The sequence below is a fragment of the Hyla sarda genome, chromosome 2, assembly GCF_029499605.1.
Source record: "Hyla sarda isolate aHylSar1 chromosome 2, aHylSar1.hap1, whole genome shotgun sequence".
Classification (NCBI taxonomy): Eukaryota; Metazoa; Chordata; class Amphibia; order Anura; family Hylidae; genus Hyla; species Hyla sarda.
The window spans coordinates 496,024,866-496,052,806 of NC_079190.1; the positions used below are offsets into that span (position 1 = coordinate 496,024,866).

The following is a 27,941-nucleotide window of genomic DNA, read 5'->3' on the forward strand; positions in this document are numbered from 1 at the left end:
TGTTATGTATATAATTCCACATGTGGTCTGTACTGTGCGTGTATGTATATATATACACACACACACACTTATTTTTACACATTTAATTTTTACTATTTTTTGTCCCCATAAGGGACTATTACACACTGATCAATGTTTTGCCATAGCACAGCAGTAATCAGTGTTATCCGTGCTTTTTTTTTACTACTGCCTGCCATAACTGGCTGCAGTATAGGAGGAGCAACAATCGGGACGGCACAGAGCCCGGTAAGGGACCTCTGGCCGTCCTCTCAGCTGATCAGGACATCACTATTTCAACGTGGTGATCCTGATCAGCATCCCTGAGCTAATACGCAGTTTGATTCGGGGCTTTTAGACACCGGGATCAACTCTATCTGTGATGTCCGGCATTAGCCTCAGGTCCCGGCTATGACTTGTGCTCTGTTGCTGAGCGCGCTGCATAGGCAGAATGCACAGGGCACTTCCGTAATACATGCCAACAAGAGTCCCGCCGGCAGGTGTCGGATTAGGTATCAGGGACATTTGCACAAGTACTCGTGCAAATGTGCAGTAATCGGGACATCTCTAGTTATCATAACTATAAATTGTACAATTGTGGAGCAGCAGGACTGGAGTTTTAGGACCCATGCACACTACAGAATTTCTGTGCAGAGAGATTCTGTGTGCAGAAGATGCCACGAGAACCAAGCGGCGTTATGACCATGCGCACACGAACATGTTCAGCCTGGAATGGCAGAAATTCTGCAGTGTCCACAGTGCAGCAGAATCCCATTGAAGACAATGGGAGGCTGCTGCACCGGAATCTCCAGGTGCACATTCCGTACTGAGCATGGGCGTTGCAGTCACCTACCTTCCAGATGTCTGCGGTGATGTTCCAGCATCACGTCCCTCCTGTAGAAGAGTTTGTTACAGATCTCACAGGCAAACTTCTTCTCCCCGTGCTTCTTCTTGTGCTTGGAGAGGTTGCTGTTGGTGGAGAAGAATCTGTAGCACATCTCACACTGGAACGACTTGTCGTCTGTCAACGGAAGAGGGGGAGAAGGTCACACAGAGCCGAGGCCGCACTACAAGCATCGGAACGTGGCACCAAGTATACACCTGGGGGGAGATTTATCAAAACCTGTCCAGAAGGAAAGTTACCCAGTTGCCCATAGCAACCAATCAGATCGCTTCTTTCATTTTTAACAAGGCCTCTGCAAAATGAAAGCAGCGATCTGATTGGTTGCTATGGGCAACTTTTCCTCTGGACGGGTTTTGATAAATCACCACCCTGGACCAGACAGAAACTTGTGAAGGTGCAAAGGACTGCATTATATATATATATATATATATATATATATATATATATATATATATATATATGGCATAAAGTGCAGATTATGGGGTACAGGAATGGGACAAGAATTAAAGGGGTACTCCGCCCCTAGACATCTTATCTCCGCTGCACCCAGCATTCGTTTAGAGCAGTGTTTCCCCAAGCAGGGTGCCTCCAACTGTTGCAAAACTACAACTCCCAGCATGCCTGGACAGCCTTCGGCTGTCCAGGCATGCTGGGAGTTGTAGTTTTGCAACAGCTGAAGGCACGCTGCTTGGGAAACACTGTTTAAGGGTAAGTTCACACCCATTCAATTTTTGTTGCGGGTTTTCCGCTGTGTATTTGAAAAGGCGTGACAGTGACGCCACGAGCCTTCTGCGCTGCACCTGACGTTCTAAGGGTATGTTCACACGGGCAGATTTTTTGGCGGGTCTTTTCGCTGCATATATGAAAGTGGGCGGGCTCTTATCAGCTGTCCGCAGCAGATTTTCCGCGGCGGAATTTATGCTACGGAAAATATGCCTCAAGACCCATTGAAGTCAGTAGGGAATGCGGCGGCATAAATTCCGCCGTGGAAAATCTGCTGCGGACAGCTGAGAAGAGCCCGCCCACTTTCAAATACGCAGCGGAAAAACCGGAAAAATAATCTGCCCGTGTGAATATACCCTTAGAGTGTCAGGTGCAGCGCAGGAGGCTCGTAACGTCACTGTCACGCCTGCTCGTCACTGTCACGGCCACGCCTCCTCAATACAAATCTATGGGAGGGGTCATGACGGCCGTCAAGCCCCCTCCCGTAGACTTGCATTGAGGGGGTGTGGCCGTGACATCACGAGCGGGGCGTGACCGTGACGCCACGAGCCTCCAGCCCGCATCGCCAGTAATCCAGCATGGAGCAAAGTTCGCTCCGTGGACAGGATGTCTGGGGTGCTGCAGCAGATATTGCGGGGGTCCCCAACGATGGGACCCCCCCACAATCAGACATCTTATCCTTTGGATAGGGGATAAGATGTCTAGGGGCAGAGTACCCCTTTAATACCAGCCAACCCACAGACACTATAGGGGAAGATTTATCAAAACCTGTGCACAGGAAAATGTTGACCAATTGCCCATAGCAACCGATCAGATTGTTTCTTTTATTTTTCAGACACCTTTTTAAAAATTAAAGCAGCCATCTGATTGGTTGCTATGGGCAACTCGTTTGGCTGACTTTTCTAATTGTAGAAAAGGATGTGCTGGTCCTAAAGGACTTGAGGGGGTGTTATGGTTCGAAATGTAAATGACTAGTGCTGTAGATATTGATAGGGAATGAGGTAAATGCAGTGGTGTGAAAGGAATAAAAAGGGGGAACGGGCGAAAAGTTGTGGGGGGGGGGGGAGATAATGCCTAAAACACCCAAAACTGTACAAATGCAGAGTTCAACGGTTTAAAATATAGTTAGTTTATTCAACAAATGTTGTACATTAAAATAACATCCTGGTGTAAATTGCATTAGATTAATATAGTTGGTGTAATCAAACAATAAAATCATTTGTTTCATTACATATTAATATATTAATCTAATGCAATTTACACAATTTATTTTAAACCATTGAATTCTGCATTTGTACACTTTTGCATGTTTTTGTGTTTTAGGCATTATCCCCCCCACCACCACTTTTTCGCCCGTTCCCTCTTTTTATTCCTTTCACACCACTGCATTTACCTCATTCCCTATCAATATCTACACCACTAGTAATTTACCTTTCGAGCCATAACACCCCCATATAGATGCAGCTATTAGGGGGTCTACATCGTACTGGAATTCTCGGACACATTACAGATTCAGAACACCCGACACTTTTTATTGTTCACTTTTCTAATTGTATCAATCCCTTCCTAAAAGGGGTTGCCAAGGATTAGAAAAACATGACTGCTATCTTCCAAAACGCTGCCACACCAATCCACAGGTTGTGTGTGGTATTGCAGGTCACCTCCATTGAATGATATGACAAGGACTCGCACCGGACGCAGCAGCTCCCACCTGTTCTGCAGTTGTGGAACTCCAGAAAGGCCTCCACCCTGAACGCCTTTTCACAAGTGGCGCAGCGGTATCTGTAATCGGCGTCAACCTGGAGATTACAACAGTTATTAAGTAGTATGGGTAACATTCAGGTAAATGTGTATGACATGTCTATGCCACTTCTGCACCTTTAAATGGGCACTGTCAGATACAAAAACCTTTGATATGTTGTAAAGCATGTATAAACAATAGGTTTTGTAATTGCTTTCATTAGAAAATTTTCAGTATTTCATACTGAAAAATCCAGTCAAACAACTGCCCCCCTGCCTGTTTGGACATATACTAGTCCTGCTGTGTCCATGAGTCATCACCTATGTCATGGACACACTTCCTTGATTGACAGCTGTGAGCGCAGGGCTCAGACCTGGAGGAAAAATCCTCCCACTGTCAGCTTGTGTCCCGCTACTGTCAGTGAGGACAAGCTGGGAGTTGTAGTTTTGCTAATGCTAGGGGAGATGTGAGCAGAAACATACTGAGGGAGGGGGCGGAGATCTGCACAGTGAGGCCACGCCCCCTCCCTTTGAGAGGAATTCAGACTAGTGAGCTAAATTAAAAGTGTAATAAAAAATAAAAGGTGCTAGACACATAAAAATGAGATGTACACAGAGCGCATCCGCATCAAATTTTACATTGCAGATGCGCCAACAGAAGACACAGGAGCGAGCTTGTTGCTGCGGCCGGGTAGCCCTGTGTGTCTGCCGTATTGGTGTATATCCCGCTGTAGAAATAGAGGGGTATTTAATCTTTTACCCCATCATTTTTTTCTGTAATTTGTCTGTTTTTTTTGGGGTGCAGTGGTTTTTTGCAATAGAACATTTTTTTTTTAAAAAGGAACGTTGATTTGAATTTACCATTTGCGACTTTTCAGGTTGTTGCATCGTTTAGCGCAACTGCGCTAACTGAGGTGCAATTCTATACCAGTTCTCATCTGGCTTAGAAACTGACTAGACAGCATTATTAACCCCTTAAAGGGGTACTCCGCTGCTCAGCATTTGGAACAAAATGTTCCGAATGCTTAGAGCCGGCGCCGGGAGCTTGTGACATCATAGCCCCGCACCTCATGACGTCACGACCCGCCCCCTGAATGCAAGTCTATGGGAAGGGGCACCAGTTGATTAAAAATAAATTGTTTTCCACTGGAGTAAAAAGATGTTCTCCAACTCCTCTTTTCATGAATAACCCCATAGTGCCTGCTCATAGCAAACACACTGCTATGAGCAGACACACAGAGCTACCCAGCTGAAGCAGGGAGCTCGCTCCTGTGTCTGCCATTGGCGAATCCGCAGTGTAAAATACCCTCAGTGTGGCCCTGAGCTAAAAAGATTTTCCTATCAGATTAAGTTACTCCCTATCTACAGCATGGGAGATAACTAACTGTCTCTTATTGGGCAAAGAAGGGTGTCCAGCGCTGCTCCCGTTTAAAAAGAGTCAACTTTATTTCATATACACCAAGGTACAAAATGGTAGGGTAGACAACCGTCTCTTATTAGAATGGAGCAGCTCATCGCACATGCGCACGGCCACTCTGTTCATTTTCTATAGGATTTACCCAAAACACAGTACTTTCTACGTCTCCTTTAGAGAGAGATTGAATGGATTGGTGGGGTGCATTTACGTCCACTCAAGATGGCAGTGGACCCTCCATATAGTTAGTATGGTTTTAAAAATACATACGTTCAGCAAGTTCAACCAAGGAATTGAAGGGAAGGGATATGGTTGGATGAAGGGGAAAGGATGTGATTTTATATTTCTGCATTAGCATTAATGTCATTTTGTTCTTGGAATGTTTCTAACTGTGCTTTGAGGCTCTCAACTGTTCCTGCTGTGACCAGTTCCTGAGATAGACTGTTCCATAAATTCACAGTTCCTATGGTAAAGAAGGCGTGTTGCCCCTTAAAGGAGTAGTCCAGTCCTGAAAAACGTATCCCCTTATCCCCTATCCCCTAAGGATAGGGGATAAGTTTCCCATTGCAGGGGGTCCGACCACTGGGGCCCCCGCAATCTCCTGTACGGGGGCCTGGCTCGCTGGCCAAATCTTAATGCTTCCAGTACTTAGCTGCTGTATGCTCCACAGGAAGTTGTGTAGTTCTTTTCAGTCTGACCACAGTGCTCTCTGCTGACACCTCTGTCCATGTCAGGAACTGTCCAGAGCAGGAGAGGTTTGCTATGGGGATTTGCTCCTGCTCTGGACAGTTCCCGAAATGGACAGAGGTGTCAGCAGAGAGCACTGTGGTCAGACTGGAAAGAACTACACAACTTCTTCTGGAGCATACAGCAGCTGATAAGTACTGGAAGAATTACGATTTTTAAATAGAAATAAATTACAAATCTGTATAAAACTTTCTGGAGCCAGTTGATAAAAAAAAAAAAAAAAAAAAAAAAGTTTTCCACCGTACCCCTTCTAAAGGGCTTGTACACTTCTGCAACCAATGGGAGGATTTATTTGTTCTCTGTAACTCAGTGTTTCCCAAGCAGGGTGCCTCCAGCTGTTGCAAAACTACAACTCTCAGCATGCTGGGAGTTGTAGTTTTGTAAATGCTGGAGGCACCTGCTTGTGAAACACTGCTGTAATTTGTAGACAAAAAGGAATACATAGTCCCCTATGGTGAATTAAACATTTGTGGGTTAAAAACTGCAAACCAGAGACTTTAGAGACCAATAAAGAGAAGTTCAGGATAAGCAAATGACTTCTCACCTCGTTCCTGCTGTGCTTGTAGGACACGTGCTGCTTGAGACTCTCTTTACGGCTGAAAAGTTTAGCGCACTCCTCGCATTTGAAGAGCTTGTCCCCTAGAGAAAAAACAAAACAATAACACCCTCTAAAGGCCGGCACAAGAACAACACCCGCCCAATGACTATATAGTGGGGTCACAGAACTTTCATATACACTTGGGTCCTACATTTCACACAGTTCTCAAGTTTCGATCAATCGGGGTCTGAGCGTTCGGACATTGACTGATCAGGAGAACGAGCCGGGAGGAGAAGCGTGCGCACAGCATGTCTATGAGGCCGCAAAATAAGTTTGGATTGGTCGGTGCATCAGTGCTGAGACCCACCCATGATCCCTAGTCAGAATGAACGCGTGGTAGACGGCTCCATAGACCGGGTATAGGCAACCTTCAGCACTGCACATGTTTTGAACTACATCTCCCATGATGCTCTTTCTGCCAAAATGCGGCCAAAGCATCATGGGAGATGTAGTCCAAAACATCTGCAGTGCCGAAGGTTGCCTATACCTGCCATAGACTATAGCCAGTCTCCTGCTACAAGTCAAATCGAGCAACGAGCCAGAAGTTATCCTGGCAATACCGAGGGATCATTTGGGCGGGGGGGGGGGGGGGTCCTCAGCACAGAGTCCCCAATCGATAAAAATGTTGTCTCCCAAACAAAATGACGGTTACCCTTCCAAAGGATAGGGGGTAAGTGACTGATCGCAGGGGGTCAAGCAGCTGTGGCCCCTCCACCAGCTTTCTTCACGCACTGAACAGTGGTCGACATGCCCCCTTCATGCACATATATGGGAGAGCCTGAGATACACGAGCACTGCATCGCCGATAACTATGCATAAAGGGGGCATGTCGACCACCGCACCGTGCGCAAGAGCCAGAGTGCCGTACAGGAGATTGCGTGGGTTGCAGCAGTTGGACCCTTTGTTTTGGATGCGTTCCAAGTGACTGCTCTAGGTTGATGTCCTGAGCCAAATTAGATAATACGTGCATGGAGAAAAACCACATTGAGGCTGGGTTCACATCACATTTTTGCCATACTGTTTTCAGTCAGTTTTTCTAAAGAAAACCGAATGGCAAAAAAATAAAAACAAAAAAACGAATGGAACCGTATGGGAAAAAGTAAACCGTATGCGTTTATGAACAGTTTACTGTTTTTAAAAGTGCATACAGTAAAAAAAAAAAAAAAACACACATACGTTTTGTCCATTTTTAATGGGAGGGGTGTTCGGTGGGGACTTTAGGATGCAAATGCGCATGTGCAAAGTAAAAACTGTATACAGTGTCTCATATAGAACCGTATACACGTGCGTTTCCCATTGACGTTCATGTTAAAAAATAATATACGCGGTTGCAGTACAGTTTTTAAACCGGAGTCAAAACCGTGGTTGATCCAATTTTGCCTCCGGTTTAAAAACCGTACTGCAACCGCATACTTTTATTTTTTTATTTTTTTTAAAACATGGACGTCAATGGGAAACGCACATGCATACAGTTCCATACGCGAAACCGTATACGGTTTTTACATTGCACATGCGCATTTGCATCCTAAAGTCCCCACCCAACATTAAAAATTGACAACATTTTCAAAAACGGACGGAACCGTATGCACGTTTATAAAAGGTATACGGTTTAAAAACGCATACGGTTTACTTTTTCCCACAGTTCCATCCCAGCCTGACCCAGAATTGAGTCAAAATGGTTCTCTGATTTATTGTAGGGCGCAGCACATTGTGTAACAAGTCTAATTGGTTAGCCGACGCCTTTACATACGCATTGCGTCATATTTTCTCTTTGCCAAAAAGGAGATTGTCACACATGGAGTCGTACAGGATGCAACCGCCATCTTAGTAGAATGATCTTTATTTTGTATCTATTATCCATAACACCTAAAATCTGGGACTACTAAATTGGGAAAATATTAGACGTATAAATTTGGGATCATTATTATAATTTTTTTTTTAGAATTGGTATTTTTCTATATGAACAGTCTGGTGTCTGTATTAGCATAATTGCTTTTCTGTTGCATATTTTAAAAAAGAAATAAAGAGATAAAAATAAATAAATCTGGGACTACCCCATTTAAAGGGGTACTCCGGGGGAATTATTATTTTTTTTTTCAACTGGTGCCAGAAAGTTAAACAGATTTGAAAATTATGGTAACCAAGTAATAGAAAAAAAAGTTGCGGAGCACTGACCGTATGTAGCAAATTTCTTTATTCCACGGCATGGAGACTTGACATGCAGGGGAGCGGGGAGACAGAGGGCACTTCAGGTGACCGGCCGTATCGCGCGCATGCGCTTCTTCAGGCCTCTTCTATTAAAAATCTTTATCCTTCCAGTACTACTTAGTTGCTGAATACTACAGAGTAAATGATTTTCTTTTTGGAACACACAGCTCTCTGCTGACATCACGAGCACAGTGCTCTCTGCTGACTTCTCTGTCCATTTTAAGAACTGTCCAGAGTAGGAGAAAATCCCATAGCAAACATATGCTGCTTTGGACAGTTCCTAAAATGGACAGAGATGTCAGCAGAGAGCACTGTGCTCGTGATGTCAGCAGAGAGCTCTGTGTTCAAAAGAAAATAATTTCCTCTTTAGTATTCAGCAGCTAATAAGTACTGGAAGGATTAAGACTTTTTAAAAGAAGTAATTTACAAATATGTTTAACTTTCTGGCACGTCCTCTCACCGTGAGATCGGATATGTCGGCTCAGGTTGCTGCTGTTTCGGAAAACTTTGCTGCATATGTTGCACTGAAAGATGCGTTTGTGATCTCCCAGCTGCCGCACAAACTTCCTTCTCATGCTGTGGCGGGATCCCGATAGCAGCAGTCCTCTCTTCATCATATTGTTCCCCTGGTGGAAAGCAAACCTGCAAAACAGGACGCACAAGAATACATTTGGTTCCCATGACTTAAGATTATTAAAAATTGTGGCCTTTGCAGAAAGAATTGACATATTGGTTTAAAGGGGTACTCCACTGGAAAACATTTTTTTTAAATCAACTGGTGCCAGAAAGTTAAACAAATTTGTAAATTACTTCTATTAAAAAATCTTAAAGGAGTACTCCGATGCACCACAATGTAGCCCATGAAATTACCTTTTAAACGACCCCTCATTCATGTAAAATGGCCCAGCCGTTCTTCTGTTATTGTCGCTCGAAGTTTCCGGTACTTCCGGGTTCTCTTCCTTCCCCGCAATGTAAAAAACTACTTCTCCCAGCAAGCCCGCTCCTGACTTCCGGACAGCTCCTGCCCTCCCCCGGTAGCTCCCCTGCTCGGCCCCTTCCCGAAATTATAATATTTCACGCCCCCTCCTCTCCCACTTATTTCCCTATCCCCGCCTCACAAAATGCGTCCTCCTCACATGGTCGCCGAACTCCAATGAGCTTTCGGCCGCCGCTGCGTGTTGGTAGGTGAATAAGAGTAGCTAGTACGCAAGTGTGAAACGAAGCTTGCTGATTGGCCCATGTAATTTTCCTATTCTTTTGATATAGTGGGCCTTGCGCATGCGCCGGACGAAAGCGCTGATTGGCCCATGTAATTTTCCTATTCTTTTGATATAGTGGGCCTTGCGCATGCGCCGGACGAAAGCGCTGATTGGCCCATGTCATTTTCCTATTCTTTTGATATAGTGGGCCTTGCACATGCGCCGGACGAAAGCGCTGATTGGCCCATGTAATTTTCCTATTCTTTTGATATAGTGGGCCTTGCGCATGCGCCGGACGTAAGCGCTGATTGGCCCATGTTATTTTCCTATTCTTTTGATATAGTGGGCCTTGCGCATGCGCCGGACGTAAGCGCTGATTGGCCCATGTAATTTTCCTATTCTTTTGATATAGTGGGCCTTGCGCATGCGCCGGACGTAAGCGCTGATTGGCCCATGTTATTTTCCTATTCTTTTGATATAGTGGGCCTTGCGCATGCGCCAGACGTAAGCGCTGATTGGCGGTCAGCGCTGCGATAGACGTTTGCTGAGCTGAGCCTATGGCAGCTCAGCGCATAGATGAATAAATTAGTGATGGGGGCGTCGCAGACTCCGGGCTGGGAGGCCGGCACAGCCCGCAGTGACTCATGGGAGCGATGAGTCACCGGGCTAAGATGGCGGCGGATCGGGAGGAAAACGAAGTCGAACGTCATCAAAGGACCCAGCTTCCGGTGGAACAGAAAAAAGAAGATAACTCCCTGAAGAGGCCAATATTGAAAACGAAAGTACAAAGGTAAGTAATATAACTTTGCTTAATGCTTCATTTGCCCCCTAAAAACTGTGCTTCGGAGTACTCCTTTAATCCTACTCGTACTTAGCTGCTGTATGATCCACAGGAAGTTATTTTCTTTTTGAATTTCTTTTCTGTCTGACCACACTGCTCTCTGCTGACACCTCTGTCCGTGTCGGGAACTGTCCAGAGCAGGAGAGGTTTGCTATGGGGATTTGCTCCTACTCTGGACAGTTCCTAAAATGGACAGAGGTGGCAGCAGAGAGCACTGTGGTCAGACTAGAAAGAAATTCAAAAAGAAAAAAACTTCCTGTGGAGCATACAACATCTGATAAGTACTGGAAGGATTAAGATTTTTAAATAGAAGTCATTTACAAATCGATATTTTCAAACAATAACCAACCCCTCAAGACTAGTAACAGTTGCCTGATACATGGATGAAAAATAATATAAATAAATAGCTGGATCGGGCTTCAGATATAGGATACAATTTTATTAAAATATGTAAAATGTCAATTGATGTAACTTGGCCTCGTTGCACAGGGCCCTTGTGCCGAGGAGAAGAAATAGATTTACTTAAACATACACTTGTAATATATAATAGACACCGAGATTTAGTAATTTCTACAAAAATATAAAAAATATATTAAAAAGATATAGTAAAATATGTCACTTTCAATAGTCCGGTAACTGAAAAACCAGAGATGTGTTAAAGTCCCGTAACTAGAGATGAGCGAACTTATAGTAAATTTGATTCGTCACGAACTTCTCGGCTCGGCAGTTGATGACTTTTCCTGCATAAATTAGTTCAGCTTTCCGGTGCTCCGGTGGGCTGGAAAAGGTGGATACAGTCCTAAGAGAGAGTCTCCTAGGACTGTATCCACCTTTTCAAGCCCACGGGAGCACCGGAAAGCTGAACTAATTTATGCAGGAAAAGTCATCAACTGCCGAGCCGAGAAGTTCGTGACGAATCGAATTTACTGTAAGTTCGCTCATCTCTACCCGTAACGGATATAGAATCCTGATATATTGAAAGGAATGGGTGGGTTAATAATTACCAGCTTGAATAGAGTCCCACTGTAACGTCACCTGAGGACAACTGATGAGGTCCGCAAATCTCGGGTGGTGAAAAGACGCTGGCGTGCGTCACCTCAGTAGGAAAGGGCCGTGTTCTGCTTGTAAGAGCCCTGAAACGCGTCTAGGTGTATGATTTTATCACCGATATTTTACTCACCTCTGACCGATTGTGGGTCAAACCAGCAATACCATCTAAGTCTACACATCCAGGGGGCGTTGCCAAGCGCCTGAGACGTCACACGCCATTGGGATACATACCACGAGGTCTGCACCGCTAAGATTCCAACTACAGCGAAAGATCACGGGAGCGGCTATTATTCACACTGGTCTGTGGCAGGCAGACCGCCGCAGTGACGCATGCCAGCGTCTTTTCACCAACCGAGATTTGCGGACCTCATCAGTTGTCCTCAGGTGACGTTACAGTGGGACTCTATTCAAGCTGGTAATTATTAACCCACCCATTCCTTTCAGTATATCAGGATTCTATATCAGTTATGGGACTTTAACACATCTCTGGTTTTTCAGTTACCGGACTATTGAAAGTGACATATTTTACTTATCAGCTTAGCTCCAGTTACGGAATATAAAAAGCTAATCGGGATTAATGCCAAGCCAGAACTCGCTCTTCAGAAGGAAAGAGCACCCATCTGCAGACAGCTGTTTCGGGGTACTTGCCCCTCGTCAGTACAGAGCAGGGTAATCTGGCTTGGCTGAGATGAGGGGCCTTAGACTAGTTGGTCTAAGACCAGTTGGTCTAAGGCCCCTCATCTCAGCCAAGCCAGATTACCCTGCTCTGTACTGACGAGGGGCAAGTACCCCGAAACAGCTGTCTGCAGATGGGTGCTCTTTCCTTCTGGAGAGAGAGTTCTGGCTTGGCATTAATCCCGATCAGCTTTTTATATTCCGTAACTGGAGCTAAGCCGATACCAGGGAACATCGCCTGAAAAGGTGATGTAATGAGCTGATTTGAATATTCCCCTACCCAGAATGCCTGCGGAGTGCTTAGTGGCCCTTGAAAGCTCCGTCACACCAGGAGTGGTGAACTCTCCCCGAGTTAAATACTCATCCCGTTTAGTTATATTTTTGTAGAAATTACTAAATCTCGGTGTCTATTATATATTACAAGTGTATGTTTAAGTAAATCTATTTCTTCTCCTCGGCACAAGGGCCCTGTGCAACGAGGCGAAGTTACAACAATTGACATTTTACATATTTTAATAAAATTGTATCCTATATCTGAAGCCCGATCCAGCTATTTATTTATATTATTTTTCATCCATGTATCAGGCAACTGGTACTAGTGTCTTGAGGGGTTGGTTATTGTTTGAAAATATTGTTTTAAAATTTCCAGCCCCTGGTGTAGGTGCACAACCTTACCTTACTTACCTTACTTACCTCGGCTAGTTAATTGTGAGCTGCACAACCTCCTTGTTTTTTTTCCATTTACAAATCGGTTTAACTTTCTGGCACCAGTTGATTTAAAAAAAAAACAATAAAAATAAAATGTTTTCCAGTAGAGTACCCCTTTAAAGGGGTACTCCGCTCCTAGACATCTTATCCACTATCCAAAAGGATAGGGGGATAAGATGTCAGATCGCCGGGGGGGGGGGGTCCCGCTGCTGTCACGCCCCCTCCCATAGATTTGCATTGAGGGGCGGAGACGTCACGATCTTCTGTACCAGTGATCGAGATGAACTCAGCCCGAGGACCTCCAGCGGTTCCGGAAGCCGCTAAAGGTGGGTGCCGCATGGTAGATCCCGGGGGGTCCCCAGTAGTGGGACCGCAGCGATCTGACATCTTATCCCCTATCCTTTGGATAGGGGATAAGTTGTCTAGGGGCGGAGTACCCCTTTAAAGGGAACCAATCATCAGATTTTACCCTATATAATGCTTGGCAAAGCGTTATATAGGGTAAAATCTTTATTTTCACCATTCCCGGGGGACGCTCCTGCCCCCAGGGATGGTGAAGATATGAAGTTATAAACTAGTCACCGCCGCCGCCGTAAGTAGTCACCTGGGCAGGGAGCTCTTCTCACCTACTCCCATTCTTCGGCTGGGAGCGACGCCCCCTTCGCTTGATTGACGAGCCGCGTCATCACTCTGCTCCGTCTGTTCAGTGAGCGGAACGATGACGCGGCCCATCAATCAAGCGGAGGGGGGCGTCGCTCCCGGCCGAAGAACGGGAGTAGATGAGAAGAGCTCCCCGCCCAGGTGACTACTTACGGCGGCGGCGGTGACTAGTTTATAACTTCATATCTTCATCATCCCTGGGGGCAGGAGCGTCCCCCGGGAATGGTGAAAATAAAGATTTTACCCTATATAACGCTTTGCCAAGCGTTATATAGGGCAAAATCTGATGATTGGTTTCCTTTAACCAGTGTTTACCAACCTGGGTGCCTCCAGCTGTTGCAAAACTACAACTCCTAGCATGCCCGGACAGCCTTCGGCTGTCCGGGCATGCTAGGAGTTGTAGTTACGCAACAGCTGGAGGCACCCAGGTTGGGGAGCACTGGTTTAAACAATAGGTCCCACTCCCTTTCTTGCACTCACTTGGAAACAGGAGGTAAGTTGGCGTTGTTGGCGGGCGGCAGTTTTCCCAACATCAATTCCATGAACTTGTCGTCAGAATCGTGCGGAAGGGGAACGTCGTCGGGAGGGATCTCCGTGATTATTTCAGCCACGCGATCCGACGGGAAGACCGGACTGTACATAATGGGATGGTGTGCTGGGGAAAGAAACAGGTTATACCTTAGGCTGGGTTCACACCACGATTTTGCTATACAGTTCCCGTATACACTTTCAATTTGAAAACCATACGGAACCGTATTGAAAACCGTATGCATTGACTCTCCATTAATAACCATATGCCAAACAATGCATCCAGTTGAATCCATTTTGCGTCTTGTACGGTTTTTGTCAGGTTTTTTTTTTTTTCCCGTACCCAAAACCGTAGCCTACTACAGTTTTTGGTCCGGGTGAAAAACTGTATTAAACCGTATACGTTTTTTTAAATTTTTTTTTTTTTTTAACGTGGGAGCCAATGTGATCCGTACAGAACCGTATGTGCACACAATTCCATCCGGTTTGCACCATCCGTTTTTTGACTTTGCACATGCGCAGAGCACACCCAAAGTTTTTTTTTCTTGGCATTTCAAAACAAGTGAAATGTTATTCATAATGGAGTGAACAGTTAAAAACATATACTTCTTTTTTTTACTTAAAAAAAACGGATGCAACCGGACATCATTAAAATTTGTACACACGTTTTGATACAGTTTAGTCCGGTTTTGAGGAATCCGTTTTTTCATCAAAAACCTGATACGGGAACTGGATTGCAAAAAATGTGGTGTGAACCCGGCCTTACACAGGAAGGGGAATTTTGGGTAACAGAAGAAAATTAAAAAAATATTGTAATGATCTAAAAACATATATAATGGTCATCTGCCCGATTCTGCTGCACCTTTCACACTATGGAATTTCCCCGACAGAACCTAGACTTTCCCAAAAGAATCAACATTGTTCATTCTTTACATTTGATAAGGGTTAAGGGTGGGGCCATGTTTTTTTTGTTTTTTTTTTTGTCCCCGTTTCGGTTCCATTCTTGCAGGCTGTAAACGGATTAAAAACTAAAAAAAAAAAAAAAAATCCCATTCATGTCAATGGGATTTTTTTTACACTCCGTTTACATCGGTTTGTACCTGTCTGCGCTCATTTCTGAAAAAACGGCACATGCTGTATTTTTTCTACCCACAAAAAAAAAAATGGAAGAAAAAACGGATACAGTAAATTTAACATTTAAGTCTATGGAAAACGGATGAGCCTTTAATGTCATCCGTTTGCATCCGTTTTTTTTTTTTTTTTCATTCCATTTTTACTTCTGAGCATGCTCAGAACAAAAAAAAATAAGATATTTTTTGGGGGGGGTTTATTAACTGAACAATAACAGATACAAATGGATAACATCCGTTTGCATTCATTATTTTCCCCTTTTTATTTTTGACGGGTCTAGACGGCCGTGTGAACGCAGCCTAAGATACGTAAAACAAAACGCAGACAGAACACACAGCAGAATTTCCAGGCAGAGATTCCATTGCAGCAGCCTCCCGATGTGTTCAATGGAAACGCCTGCTGTGTAAAGAACGTCCACACGAAATTTTAGATATTCTGCTGTGTGAATGGGCCCTAAAAGTTTAGTGGTCAGATGTGATGAATGTTGCGGTGGGTGCAGTTCCTTTCCTTTTAGGCTCTTATAACACGTTGGGAATGTCAGCTCTGCCCCCTCTGGTGGCCGTTCAGATAAGGGCTTGTTCACACTGCGGGCATGCTACGCTACAGGGAGCTGCATTGGAAGGATGGGAGATGAGTGGAGGAAAAAAAAAATATATACTGCATGTTCTACTTTTGGTTCTCGGGCTCAACTCCTGTACAATACTGGACACCTGACAGAACCCATTCAAGTCAATGGAATCAGTTGTGTCAATTGGGCTCCGACCCACCCCCCAAAAAAAGTTAATAGATCCAAATGGACCCTGAAGAAAGCGAAGCCAAACGGTAGTGTGAACGTAGCCTAACTAATCCAGATCACCTCTCTGGATTAGTTAGGAAAGGAAGCCTCAGCTTTGGGGACAAAGCATGAACATGGAGCGTGCCACTCTGCCCGGAAGCATGGAGCGTGCCACTCTGCCCGGAAGCATGGAGCGTGCCACTCTGCCCGGAAGCATGGAGCGTGCCACTCTGCCCGGAAGCATGGAGCGTGCCACTCTGCCCGGAAGCATGGAGCGTGCCACTCTGCCCGGAAGCATGGAGCGTGCCACTCTGCCCGGAAGCATGGAGCGTGCCACTCTGCCCGGAAGCATGGAGCGTGCCACTCTGCCCGGAAGCATGGAGCGTGCCACTCTGCCCGGAAGCATGGAGCGTGCCACTCTGCCCGGAAGCATGGAGCGTGCCACTCTGCCCGGAAGCATGGAGCGTGCCACTCTGCCCGGAAGCATGGAGCGTGCCACTCTGCCCGGAAGCATGGAGCGTGCCACTCTGCCCGGAAGCATGGAGCGTGCCACTCTGCCCGGAAGCATGGAGCGTGCCACTCTGCCCGGAAGCATGGAGCGTGCCACTCTGCCCGGAAGCATGGAGCGTGCCACTCTGCCCGGAAGCATGGAGCGTGCCACTCTGCCCGGAAGCATGGAGCGTGCCACTCTGCCCGGAAGCATGGAGCGTGCCACTCTGCCCGGAAGCATGGAGCGTGCCACTCTGCCCGGAAGCATGGAGCGTGCCACTCTGCCCGGAAGCATGGAGCGTGCCACTCTGCCTGGAAGCATGTAGTGTGCCACTCTGCTCCGACATGTACTGAGCTCTTAATTTCTCTCCAGCAGTTGCAAACTACAACTCCCATTATGCACAGACAAAAGTCATAATGGTAGTTCTGCAACAACGGGAGAATCACAGGTGGGGGAACACGAGCGACTGTTCACCACACAATGGCTCGGCCTGCAGTAAGAAGTTGCAGAACTTTTCACTCTACAATGATTAAGATGTTTTCACAAAGAACTGGAAACCCTTTGTAATCCTTATAGGATTTGGGGCAGAAGAAGCAGGGTCCTCACCTGGGGGGCTATCGTCCTCCACAATCACTAAGGGAATGTCGGCCTTCACGGCTTTCGCTTTGCGGCTCCTCTTCGGCTTCTTCTTCAGGGCGTTCCTGACGGCAGGGGTAGTGCACACCACGGTCTGCTCCGGCGGCGCCATCACTGTACCCTCCTCTTCATACGTGGGGTCACATGGTCCGGGAGGGGCTATTCCTTTTGTCTGCTCCAGGTGACTTAATAAGTGCTCTGAAATATGAAGCAAAGTCACAGTGTATGCATTGGACAATACCAACTGGATAGAGAACTCCTAGACCAGTGGGATCCCAACCAGTGTGCAGTCAGCTGTTGCTAAATTCCTGGTGCAGGGGTTTCCTCACCATAGCCCTCCAGGTGTTGCATAACTACAAATCCCAGCATGCCCGTACAGTCTTTGGCAACAACTGGAGGCATAATGGTTGGAAAAAATTGCCCTAGACCATAAGCTGATCACAAAAGTATTGGACATCTGTATACTGCTGCTATCACTATGGGATCAGGATATATAGCAGTTATACCCCTCCCCTCCATCTGTATACTGCTGCTATCACTATGGGATCAGGATATATAGCAGTTATACCCCTCCCCTCCATCTGTATACTGCTGCTATCACTATGGGATCAGGATATATAGCAGTTATACCCCTCCCCTCCATCTGTATACTGCTGCTATCACTATGGGATCAGGATGTATAGAAGTTATACCCCTCCCCTCCATCTGTATACTGCTGCTATCACTATGGGATCAGGATATATAGCAGTTATACCCCTCCAGCATTATCTCTATAGGATCAGGATATATAGAAGGTATACCCCTCCCCTCCAGCATTAATCTGTATACTGCTGCTATCACTATGGGATCAAGATATATAGCAGTTACACCCCTCCCCTCCAGCATTATCTGTATACTGCTGCTATCTCTATAGGATCAGGATATATAGTAGGTATACCCCTCCCCTCCAGCTCTATTCTGATCCCACAGAGATAACAGCAGCAGTATATAGATAGATCTGGAGGGGAGGTATATAAATTACTATATATCCTGATCCCATAGAGATAGTAAGAGCAGTTTATAGACAGAGCTGGAGGGGAGGGGTATAACTACTATATAACCTAATCCCATAGACATAGTAGCAGTATACAGATAGAGCTAGGGGGGGGGGGGAAGAAGATGTATAACTACTATACATCATGATCACATAAAGATAGCAACAGTATACAGATAGAGCTGGAGCAAAGGAGTATAACTACAATTTATCCTGATCCCATAGGGTTAACAGCAACAGTATACAGATAGAGCTGGAGGGGAATAACTACTATTTATTCTGATCCCACAGGGTTAGCAGCAGCAGTATACAGATACAGATGGGAGGGGTCTAGGTGCTATCAGGAGGGATCTGACATCCTGCAGTTCACAGGAAGTCAGCTGACCCAGGACTGACCACCTTCTCTGACATTTTGAACACTGTTGTTTGAGTCAGATGTGTGATCACATGACCCAGTTAGAGTAATACAATATATGGATGCAGATGATGTGCTAGAATGAAACACATGGTGCTGAAAGACTTCTGATTGTGAGTGCACATGATCTGTACCTGTCAGCAGACTGGGTTCCATAAATGTTGTGTTGCACACTTTACACGCCCACTCACAGGTCTCCACGTGAATGATGTCGCTGTTCTCCTGACAGTTCACTAAAGATTACAATATGTAACAATAAGAAAATAAAACATCAATAGAAACCCATCATCTTGTCATCAGTAAGGTTTGCATAAACACCACATTCTGAGGTCAGTGATGAGTGGTGCTACATAGGCGCCGCTTATCTGTTCCTGCAGACTTAAAGGGGTACTCCGGTGGAAACCTTTTTTTTTAAATCAACTGCTGACAGAAAGTTAAACAGGTTTGTAAATTACTTCTAATAAAAAAACCTTAATCCTTCCAGTACTTATTAGCTGCTGAATACTACAGAGGAAATCCTTTTCTTTTTGGAACACAGAGCTCTCTGCTGACATCACGAGCACAGTGCTCTCTGCTGACATCTCTGTCCATAGCAGCATATGTTTGCTATGGGGGATTTTCTCCTACTCTGGACAGTTCCTAATATGGACAGAGATGTCAGCAGAGAGCACTGTGCTCGTGATTCAGCAGAGAGCTCTGTGTTCCAAAAAGAAAATAATTTCCTCTGTAGTATTCAGCAGCTAAGTAGTACTGGAAGGATTAAGATTTTTTAATAGACGCGATTTACAAATCTGTTTAACTTTCTGGCCCCAGTTGATAAAAAAAAAAAAAATTAATAAAAAAAAAAAAAAAAAAAGGTTTCCACCGGAGTACCCCTTTAAACAACAATGACCAGTTGATTAACTGACACACGGAACTAATGCTAAAGTGCATCTTATAGAGCCCTGTGTCCCAGCTGCTGCAGAACATCACACAACACACCTTGCTGAATAACAGATTTCTTTTTTAGGTCGGAGGTCAGGTTACCTGAAGTGAATGCAGCCGGTGGTCGGACGATTTTCATCTTCTTGGAGGTCATGGAGGCCAGCTGGTTGGATTTTGAGGAGGTCGGACTGACTTCTTTCTCAGGCTCAGGTGCCAAAAATGCCACCTCTGCGGGGAATACGTAGAAAAGTAAGCGCAGCTGAACACAGCAGATTACAAGGTTATTCTAAGAAAAATAAATAATATATATTTATTATTATTAATACAATGCCTTAAAGGGGTAGTCCAGTGGTGAAAAACTTATCCCCTATCCTAAGGATAGGGGATAAGTTTGAGATCGCGGGGGGTCCGACCGCTGGGGCCCCCTGCGATCTCTCTGTACGGGGCCCCGTCTCTCCGGCCAGATAGCGGGTGTCGACCCCCGCACGAAGCGGCGGCCTGCACGCCCCCTCAATACATCTCAATGGCAGAGCCGGAGATTGCTGAAGGCAGCGCTTCGGCTCTGCCATAGAGTTGTATTGAGGGGGCGTGTCGGCCGCCGCTTCGTGCGGAGGTCGACACGCCCCCTTCCCGCGGGCTGTCGGGGCTCCGTACAGGAGATCGCAGGAGGCCCCAGCAGTCGGACCCCCCGCGATCTGCAACTTGTCCCCTATCCTTAGATAGGGGATAAGTTGTTCACCACTGAGTCACCACTGGACTACTCCTTTAATATATATTTCTTAATTTTTTATTAATAATATAATACAAAAATTATAAAATATTAAATTAATATTTATTATAATAATACTAATAAATAATGTAATTATATTATTATTATATTAATGTAATATTAGTTATTATTAATTTAATATTATTTTTTTTTGTATTATATAATTACTATTAATAAAAAAATAAAATAAAGACATGTACAATTATTATTAATAATAATATTTATCATTATTATTATTTTAAAAATTATGTAATATAGCAAAGGCAAGTTTGCCATATGGCACAATTCATAGTGCACAGGAGAAACACTTGTAGCAGAGCAAAGCCAGGGTGCCTCCGGCTGTTGCAAAACTACGACTCCCAGCATTCTGGGAGAACCTTCGGCTGTCCTGGCATGCTGGGAGTTGTAGTTTTTCAAAAGATGGAGGCACCTTGGTTGGAAAACACTGTTGTAAATAATCTGCATTACCATTGTGAGATGGTATAGGAGGCTTCAGCAAAGGCTTCTCCATCTTTCTTGCATAGAAAGCCGCGTACCACACCCGTAGCTCGGTGCCAGCTGCGATATCCCGCGAGGTAGTGAAGTAGACGTCGTTCCCGTGCTGGTACGCCGTCAGGTTCTGATGGGTGTAATCCGTGGCCGGCCTGACCAGCATCATCCAGTTACATTCCTCCTCGCTGGACGTATCAAAAAATACAACCAGCCCATCCTTCTGGAACACCTACGATGAAACATACACATTTGTAGACCCCTCAGGTCTGCCAGAGCTCAGAAACATCAACCCCATCCAAAAAAGGATGTGTGCAATAAATGCATATGGAATAGAACTGTATAGTACATAGAAGACAGGAAGAGGTCAGGGAGGAGGGGTATGAAGCTGCAGCTTCTCTTTCTCTCTGTGACAATGCATACCATGAGATGGGAGACCGATATGACTACAGCTCTCATATAGACCATAGGATACAGGAATAGAGGGGAAGGGATCTGCAGCTTCTCTTTCTCTCTGTGACAATGCATACCATGAGATGGGAGACCGATACGACTACAGCTCTTATATAGACCATAGGATATAAGAATAGAGGGGAAGGGATCTGCAGCTTCTCTTTCTCTCTGTGACAATGCATACCATGAGATGGGAGACCGATACGACTACAGCTCTCATATAGACCATAGGATACAAGAAAAGAGGGGAAGGGATCTGCAGCTTCTCTCCCGTTTAGAATGCCTGCTGTGAGAAAAGGGTGCAGCTGCAGATTCTCTCTCTCTCTTTGAGAATGCCTGCTGTGAGAGAAGGTGGATGTAACTAAAGCTTCTCTGTAGAAACTGCATACTACCTAAGGGGGGGCAGTTGCAGTTTCTTTCTTTCTCTCTTTCAGCCTGCATGCACCAAGAGAAGGAGACCAGCTGCAGTTTCACTCTCTCAGAAGGACTGCTGTGAGAGAGGGGAGAAGCTGCAGCTTTTCTCTCTCTTTCTGAGACTGCCTGCTGTGAGAGGGGAGGCGGATGCAAATAAAACTTCTTCTCTCTCTGAGGCTGCATGCTGTGAGGGGTGGGGCAGCTGCAGCTTCTCTCTCTTTCTGTCTGCAAGTCTGCATGCTGCAGTAGGGGAGGTAGATACAACTTCAATTTCTTTCTTAGTGAGACCTCATGCTGCAAGAAGGGAAGAGGAGACATCTGCAGCTTCTCTCTCTCTCTCTGAGACTTTATGCAGCAAGAAAGGGGCGAGGCAGCTCCAGCCTCTCTCTCTCTCTTCATGTAAAACTGCACACTGTAAGGCCTTACTCACACTACTGTTGACACACGGTAAGGTGACGGCCATCAGGGCTGCTGGGAAAATAGCGGTAGAAAAAAAAAAATACAGCTTGCGCCGTCTTTTCCTCCCGCTACATCCGCTGAAAAACAGCAGGGCCCAACAGACCCCATTGACTATAATACGGTACATCGGGACCTGCTGTTGCCAATTGCGCCATCAAAGAAAAAAAAAAAAAAGAAAATTAGTTTGACGGCCGTTCTTGACAGGGCGCAACGGCAGTGTGAAAGAAGCCCAAGGGGGAGACTTCTTACTGGCTCTGTATGGGATACGTGGGCAGCTGAATGTTATACAGATGGATACAGACAGTCTCTGGTTACACAGGAGACGCTTTACCTTGAGTGGAAAGACCGTTTCTTTGTCCAGATTTTCAGCTCTCTTACATTCGAATGGACCAAACTGAGTGCGCTTGACGAGTGGAGTGACCGCAAACACCCCCTCCGTGCCATCTCCTATGAGTTTGAACTCCAGATTGGTGGGAAGTGATGACCTGAAGGTAAAGGAGCGACACAGTATGACTACATGTTATACACAAGGTCAGGAGGAGAGATTAGGACCCATATTTCTTCCTAATTATTAGCCCAGGAAAGGGTCAAGAATGGAGGTGGGGCCGAAATACTGCAACAAAGACTGGAAAAAATAATAAAAATACGATTTCTGTGGGGTCGCCAAAATCGCTAAATTTGCAAATTTAGTGGGGTATTCCTTTGTACGCTATTCGCTTTGCAAAACGGACATGTTATAGTTATTCATTGGGTCAGTACTATTATAGCGATACGCAATTTTTATATAGTTCACCGTACACGATCAATAAGGACCAAGCCCATTTTGACCTTTAGGACCAGGCCAATTTTATTCAAAATGTTATTCTATTCTAAAATCCATAACTCTTTTATATTTCTATCCACAGACTAGTATGGGGGCTTGTTTTTTGCATGACCAATTGTCCTTTGTAATGACATCACTCATTTTACCATAAAATGTACAGCGAACGCAAAAAAAAAATTTTAGGGAGAAAATTTAAAAGTAAACCACAATTTTGTTAATTTTGGAGTGTTTCGTTTTCACGCTGTACACTTTACGGTAAAAATGACGTGTTCTTTATTCTGTGGGTCAATAAGATTAAAATGATACCCATGGCTAGATACTTTTATATTATTGTACCGCTTAAAAAAACAAAACAAAAATCAGTATGTTTAAAAATCGCCCTAATTTGACCACCAATAACTTTTTCATTTTTCTGTATATGGGGCGGTATGAAGGCTCATTTTTTTCGGACATAATCTGTACTTTTTATTGATACCATGATAAAATGTGACAAAAAAAGTAGCAATTTTGGCCTTTTTTATTTTTTATGTTAACGCCGTTCACTGTATGGGATCATTAACAGATTTTGATAGTTCGGACATTTTACACACACGCGATACCAAATATGTTTATTAATTCGCTTTTTGGGGATAAAATGGGAGAAAGGGACAATTTCCATTTTTATTGGGGGAGGGGATTTTTCTAAATTTTTTAACTTTTTTTTTTATACACTTTTTATGTCTCCATAGGGGACTATTTATAGCAATCATTTGATTGCTAATACTGTTCAGTGCTATGCACAGGGCATAGCACTGATCAGTATTATCGGTCATCTTCTGCTCTGGTCTGAGATCGAGCAGACCAGAGCAGAAGACCACAGGAGACGGCCGGAGACAAATGAGGGGACCTCCAGCCGCCATTTTAGATGATCGGATCCCGGCAGCAGGGCCACAGGCGATCCGATCATCTATTTAAATGTCAGAATTGCCGCAGATGCCATGATCTGTATTGATCACGGCATCTAAGGGGTTAATGGCAGACATCAGTGCAATCGCTGATGTCCACCATTACCGGCGGGTCCCAGGCAGCAAGGACCTGCAGTGCATGACGCGAGCACTGCTCCGATGCTCGTGGTCATGTACAGGACATAAATGTATGTCCTGGTGCACGAAGTACCTCCGCACTAGGACGTACATTTACGTCTGTGGTCGTTAAGGGGTTAACATTTGGATAATTTTTTTTTTTTTCTATAACACTTTTTGGGGTAAAATGGAAAGGAGGAACGATTTACATTTTTGTTGGGGAGGGGATTTTTTTAATATTTATTTTTTTCCCTTATTTTTATACAATTTTTATGTCCCCATAGGAGACTATTTATAGCAATCATTAGATTACAGATACTGAACAGTGCTATACATACAGGCATAGCACTGATCAGTGTCATCAGCGATCTTCTGCCCTGGTCTGCTCGATCTCAGACCAGAGCAGAAGACCCCAGGAGACGGACGGAGGCAGGTGAGGGGACCTCCGTCCGCCATTTTAGATGATCCGATCCCAGCGGCAGCGGTGCGGGCGATCCAATCATCCATTTAAACACGCGATGTCCGCCATTACCGGCGGGTCCCTGGCTGCTGAAAATTTTTCAATAGAAGTAATTAACATATCTGTTTAACTTTCTGGCACCAGTTGAAAGGAAACATTTTTTTTTTTTGCCAATTGGAGGGTAAAGGGGTACTCCGGTGAAATTATAATTTTTTTTTTTTTTAAATCAATTGGTGCCAGAAAGTTAAACAGATTTGTAAATTACTTCTATTAAAAAAAAAAATCTTAATCCTTCCTGTACTTATTAGCTGCTGAATACTACAGAGGAAATTATTTTCCATTTGGAACACAGAGCTCTCTGCTGACATCACGAGCACAGTGCTCTCTGCTGACATCTCTGTCCATTTTAGGAACTGTCCACAGTAAAAGGAAATCCCCATAGCAAACATATGCTGTTCTGGACAGTTCCTAAAATGGACAGAGATGTCAGCAGAGAGCACTGTGTTTCAAAAAGAAAAGAATTTCCGCTGTAGTATTCAGCAGCTAATAAGTACAGGAAGGATTAAGATTTTTTAATAGAAGTCATTTAAAAATCTGTTTAACTTTCTGGCACCAGTTGATTTGAGATGCTGGAACCTGAGGTGAAGATGCACTGAAGGACCAACTGGAGTAAGGGGCATTTCTGTAGGGAGGGCTAAAAAATTTAGCAAAAAATAGTAGTTTTTCACAATGTAACATTAGGCGGCTGCAGTAAAGCAGCGAGAAGTGTGTGCGAACTGCGCTCACCTGGCTCTGCTCAGTACAAACGAGTCGTGGACTGTCACTACGGGGCCGAGCTCCGGACACTCGGAGTCATGATACTGTCCACAGTCATCGCACCCTGCAAAACAAGGAGCGCGGCATGTCAAGGTGATAAATAGGAGACATGGTCACTCATAGATGGTAGCAGTGGCGAGCCGGGGCGGACAACCCCCTACAGACCACTTACATATAAACACCGACTCGTCCATCCCTTCTTGGGCCATTGGACGGACCTGGAGAGAGAAGACATGACGCTAGTGAGAAACAGGCATAGCAACACGTCAGCCATTTTGTTGTCCTGCAGCCGATTTCTTAGTCTTAAAAAGTCATCCGGTTATTCTGTCCCTTCCTCTCTCCAAGAAGCCAATCCCGATGCCAAAGGCTGTCATGTCATGCTGGGAGTTGTAGTTTTGCAACAGCTGGGGGTACTCTGGTTGGGAAACACTTATATGGGGGAAACAGGCACACTAAGGGTTTATTCACACGAAGGAATTTCCGCCTGAAATTAAAGGGGTACTCCGCCCCTAGGCATCAAGGATAGGGGATAAGATGTCCGATTGCGGGAGTTCGCCGCTGGGGGCCCTGGCGATCTCCCTGCTGCACCTGACATTCGCTTAGAGCGTCGGGTGCAGCGCCAGGGGCTCGTGACGTCCCGATCACGCCAGCTTGTGACGTCATGGCCACGCCCCCTCAATGCAAGTCTATGGGAGGGGGCGTGACGGTAGTCACGCCCCCTCCCATAGACTTGCATTGAGGGGGCGTGACCGTGACGTCATTAGGGGGCGTGACCATGACGTCACAAGCCTCCACCCCAAAACGCCAGTCACCTGGCACGGAGCGAGGATTTCTGGGGTCGATCTTATCCCCTATCCAAAAGGATAAGATGTCTAGGGGTGGAGTACCACTTTAAAGCCCATAGACTTCTATGGGATTCCGCACTCCCATTCAACCTTCTGAAATTCTGCCAGCGGAGTTCCAGAAGGTTGAATGGGAGTGCGGAATCCCATAGAAGTCTATGGGCTCTAATTTGAAACGGAAATTCGGCCGCGTGAATAGACCCTATGGCCTTGTTCACTCTAAGGAGATCTCGTGTGAAATCAGCTTGCAGCACCCTCCCATTGTTTTCAGTCGGATTCTACTGTTCAGTTCACGCGTCGGAAGTGGCGGAAGACTGAACGGGTTTCATTTTTCGGCAGAATTCGCTAGGGAAGCGGCGTCTGTCAACGGGAAGGCGTTTATTTCCGCAGACATAAGGCAACGATTACGGACGGCGTAGATCCACTGAGGAAATTCAGAGAGAAAATTCCATCTCTGAACTTCCACGGTGTAAATAGACCCTCAGGCCCAGTTCACACTACGGAAATTCAGCGAGGAATTTCCACAGTGCAGCTGCAGCCCTCACAGCGCTTATGTCGGCGGCATTAAAGCGCCATCCCATAGACCAGTGGTCTTCAACCTGCGGACCTCCAGATGTTGCAAAACTACAACTCCCAGCATGCCCGGACAGCCAATGGCTGTCCGGGCATGCTGGGAATTGTAGTTTTGCAACATCTGGAGGGCCGCAGGTTGAAGATCACTACCATAGACTATAGTTCATTCCTCCGCTTTTCCAAACGGATTACCCCCCATAGAATGAATGTTTATTCTTTCTGCAAAATCCAATTCCTCGTCGGAAGTTCTGCAACGGAATTTCTGAGCGGAATCTCCATAGTGTGAACAGGGCCTTATAGCAGAGAAATAAGAACATAGGAATAAGAATTTAGGGGGAGATCTATCAAAACCTGTGTAGAGGACAAGTTGTCCATAGCAACCAATCAGATCGCTTCTTTCATTTTTCACAGGCCTTGTTAAAAATGAAAGAAGCGATCTGATTGGTTGCTATGGGCAACTGGTCAACTTTTCCCCTGCACAAATTTTGATAAAATTTCCCCCTTAAGGTACGTTCACACGTACACAGATTTGATGCGCATGATTTTCTGCTGCAGATTTTAATGTAAACTAAATGACTACTTGCAGACACACTGAAGCGATGTGCGAGTCGCTGCGCACGCGCGGTGTACTCGCACACATCGCGGCCGTTCCCCCTGCTCTATGAGCTAGGCCGACAGATGCTGCGATGTGCGAGTATACTGCGCATGCGCGCGGCAACTCGCACATCGCAGTGTGTCTGCTCGTAGCGGCGTATTGCCGCTCCGAGCAGGCACCTGTAAAGGCAGCATACAGCAGTCCTTCAGCAGCGGATCCGCAGCTTAATACCTTAAGGGTACGTTTAAACGAGCGGATTACCTGCGGAATTTTCGCAGCGTATTTACTGCGGAAAATCCGCAGTGGATTTTGCTACCATTAGTTTCAATGGGTCAGCAGAAAATCCGCAATAGAGGCATATCTGCAGATTTTCCTTTGGACCCATTGAAGTCAATGGTAGCGAAATCCGCTGCGAATTTTCCACAGTAAATATGTTGCGGAAATTCCGCAGGTAAGCCGCCCATGTGAACGTACCCCCAGAGTATAAATGATGTATAAGAATCCTGTACAGAATGTGAAGACGGTTTGTTAAAATATAATTCCTAGGCTGAAATAGGATCACTTGGGAGTTACAGGCCGAAGCCTGTGGCTGCTCTACTGAGAGATTCCTCTTCTAATTCAGGTATAGGGTTGCCATGGAAACCTTGTGTGGAACCAAATCACTGAATACACTGATGTCCCGTCATTCACTCCCATAACCAGCATCTAACTGAGGCAAGATGGTGACACTGAGGCAAGATGGTGGATTCACACAAGGTCTCCATGGCAACGTGACATAACATTGCCTGAAG

General features: G+C 45.4%; 1 protein-coding gene across 4 annotated transcripts in view; it reads right to left on the reverse strand.

Annotated features, from left to right (window-relative positions):
* PRDM15 (PR/SET domain 15) overlaps nt 1-27,941 on the reverse strand; it is a 57,510-nt gene that overhangs the window by 24,818 nt on the left and 4,751 nt on the right. For 3 of the 4 annotated variants that reach the window (XM_056559721.1, XM_056559720.1, XM_056559718.1), the window contains exons 2-13: nt 25,313-25,358; nt 25,111-25,204; nt 22,312-22,465; nt 20,634-20,886; nt 19,499-19,624; nt 18,607-18,705; nt 16,995-17,222; nt 13,945-14,119; nt 8,792-8,973; nt 6,070-6,164; nt 3,336-3,423; nt 851-1,018 (exon numbers count right to left, since the gene is read on the reverse strand). In XM_056559721.1, coding sequence (XP_056415696.1) covers nt 851-1,018; nt 3,336-3,423; nt 6,070-6,164; nt 8,792-8,973; nt 13,945-14,119; nt 16,995-17,222; nt 18,607-18,705; nt 19,499-19,624; nt 20,634-20,886; nt 22,312-22,465; nt 25,111-25,204; nt 25,313-25,349 — 1,699 coding nt within the window. In that variant the 5' untranslated portion in view covers nt 25,350-25,358. Of the gene's footprint in view, nt 1-850; nt 1,019-3,335; nt 3,424-6,069; nt 6,165-8,791; nt 8,974-13,944; nt 14,120-16,994; nt 17,223-18,606; nt 18,706-19,498; nt 19,625-20,633; nt 20,887-22,311; nt 22,466-25,110; nt 25,205-25,312; nt 25,583-27,941 lie in introns of those variants that run through there. The other variant, XM_056559719.1, reaches the window with a different exon arrangement.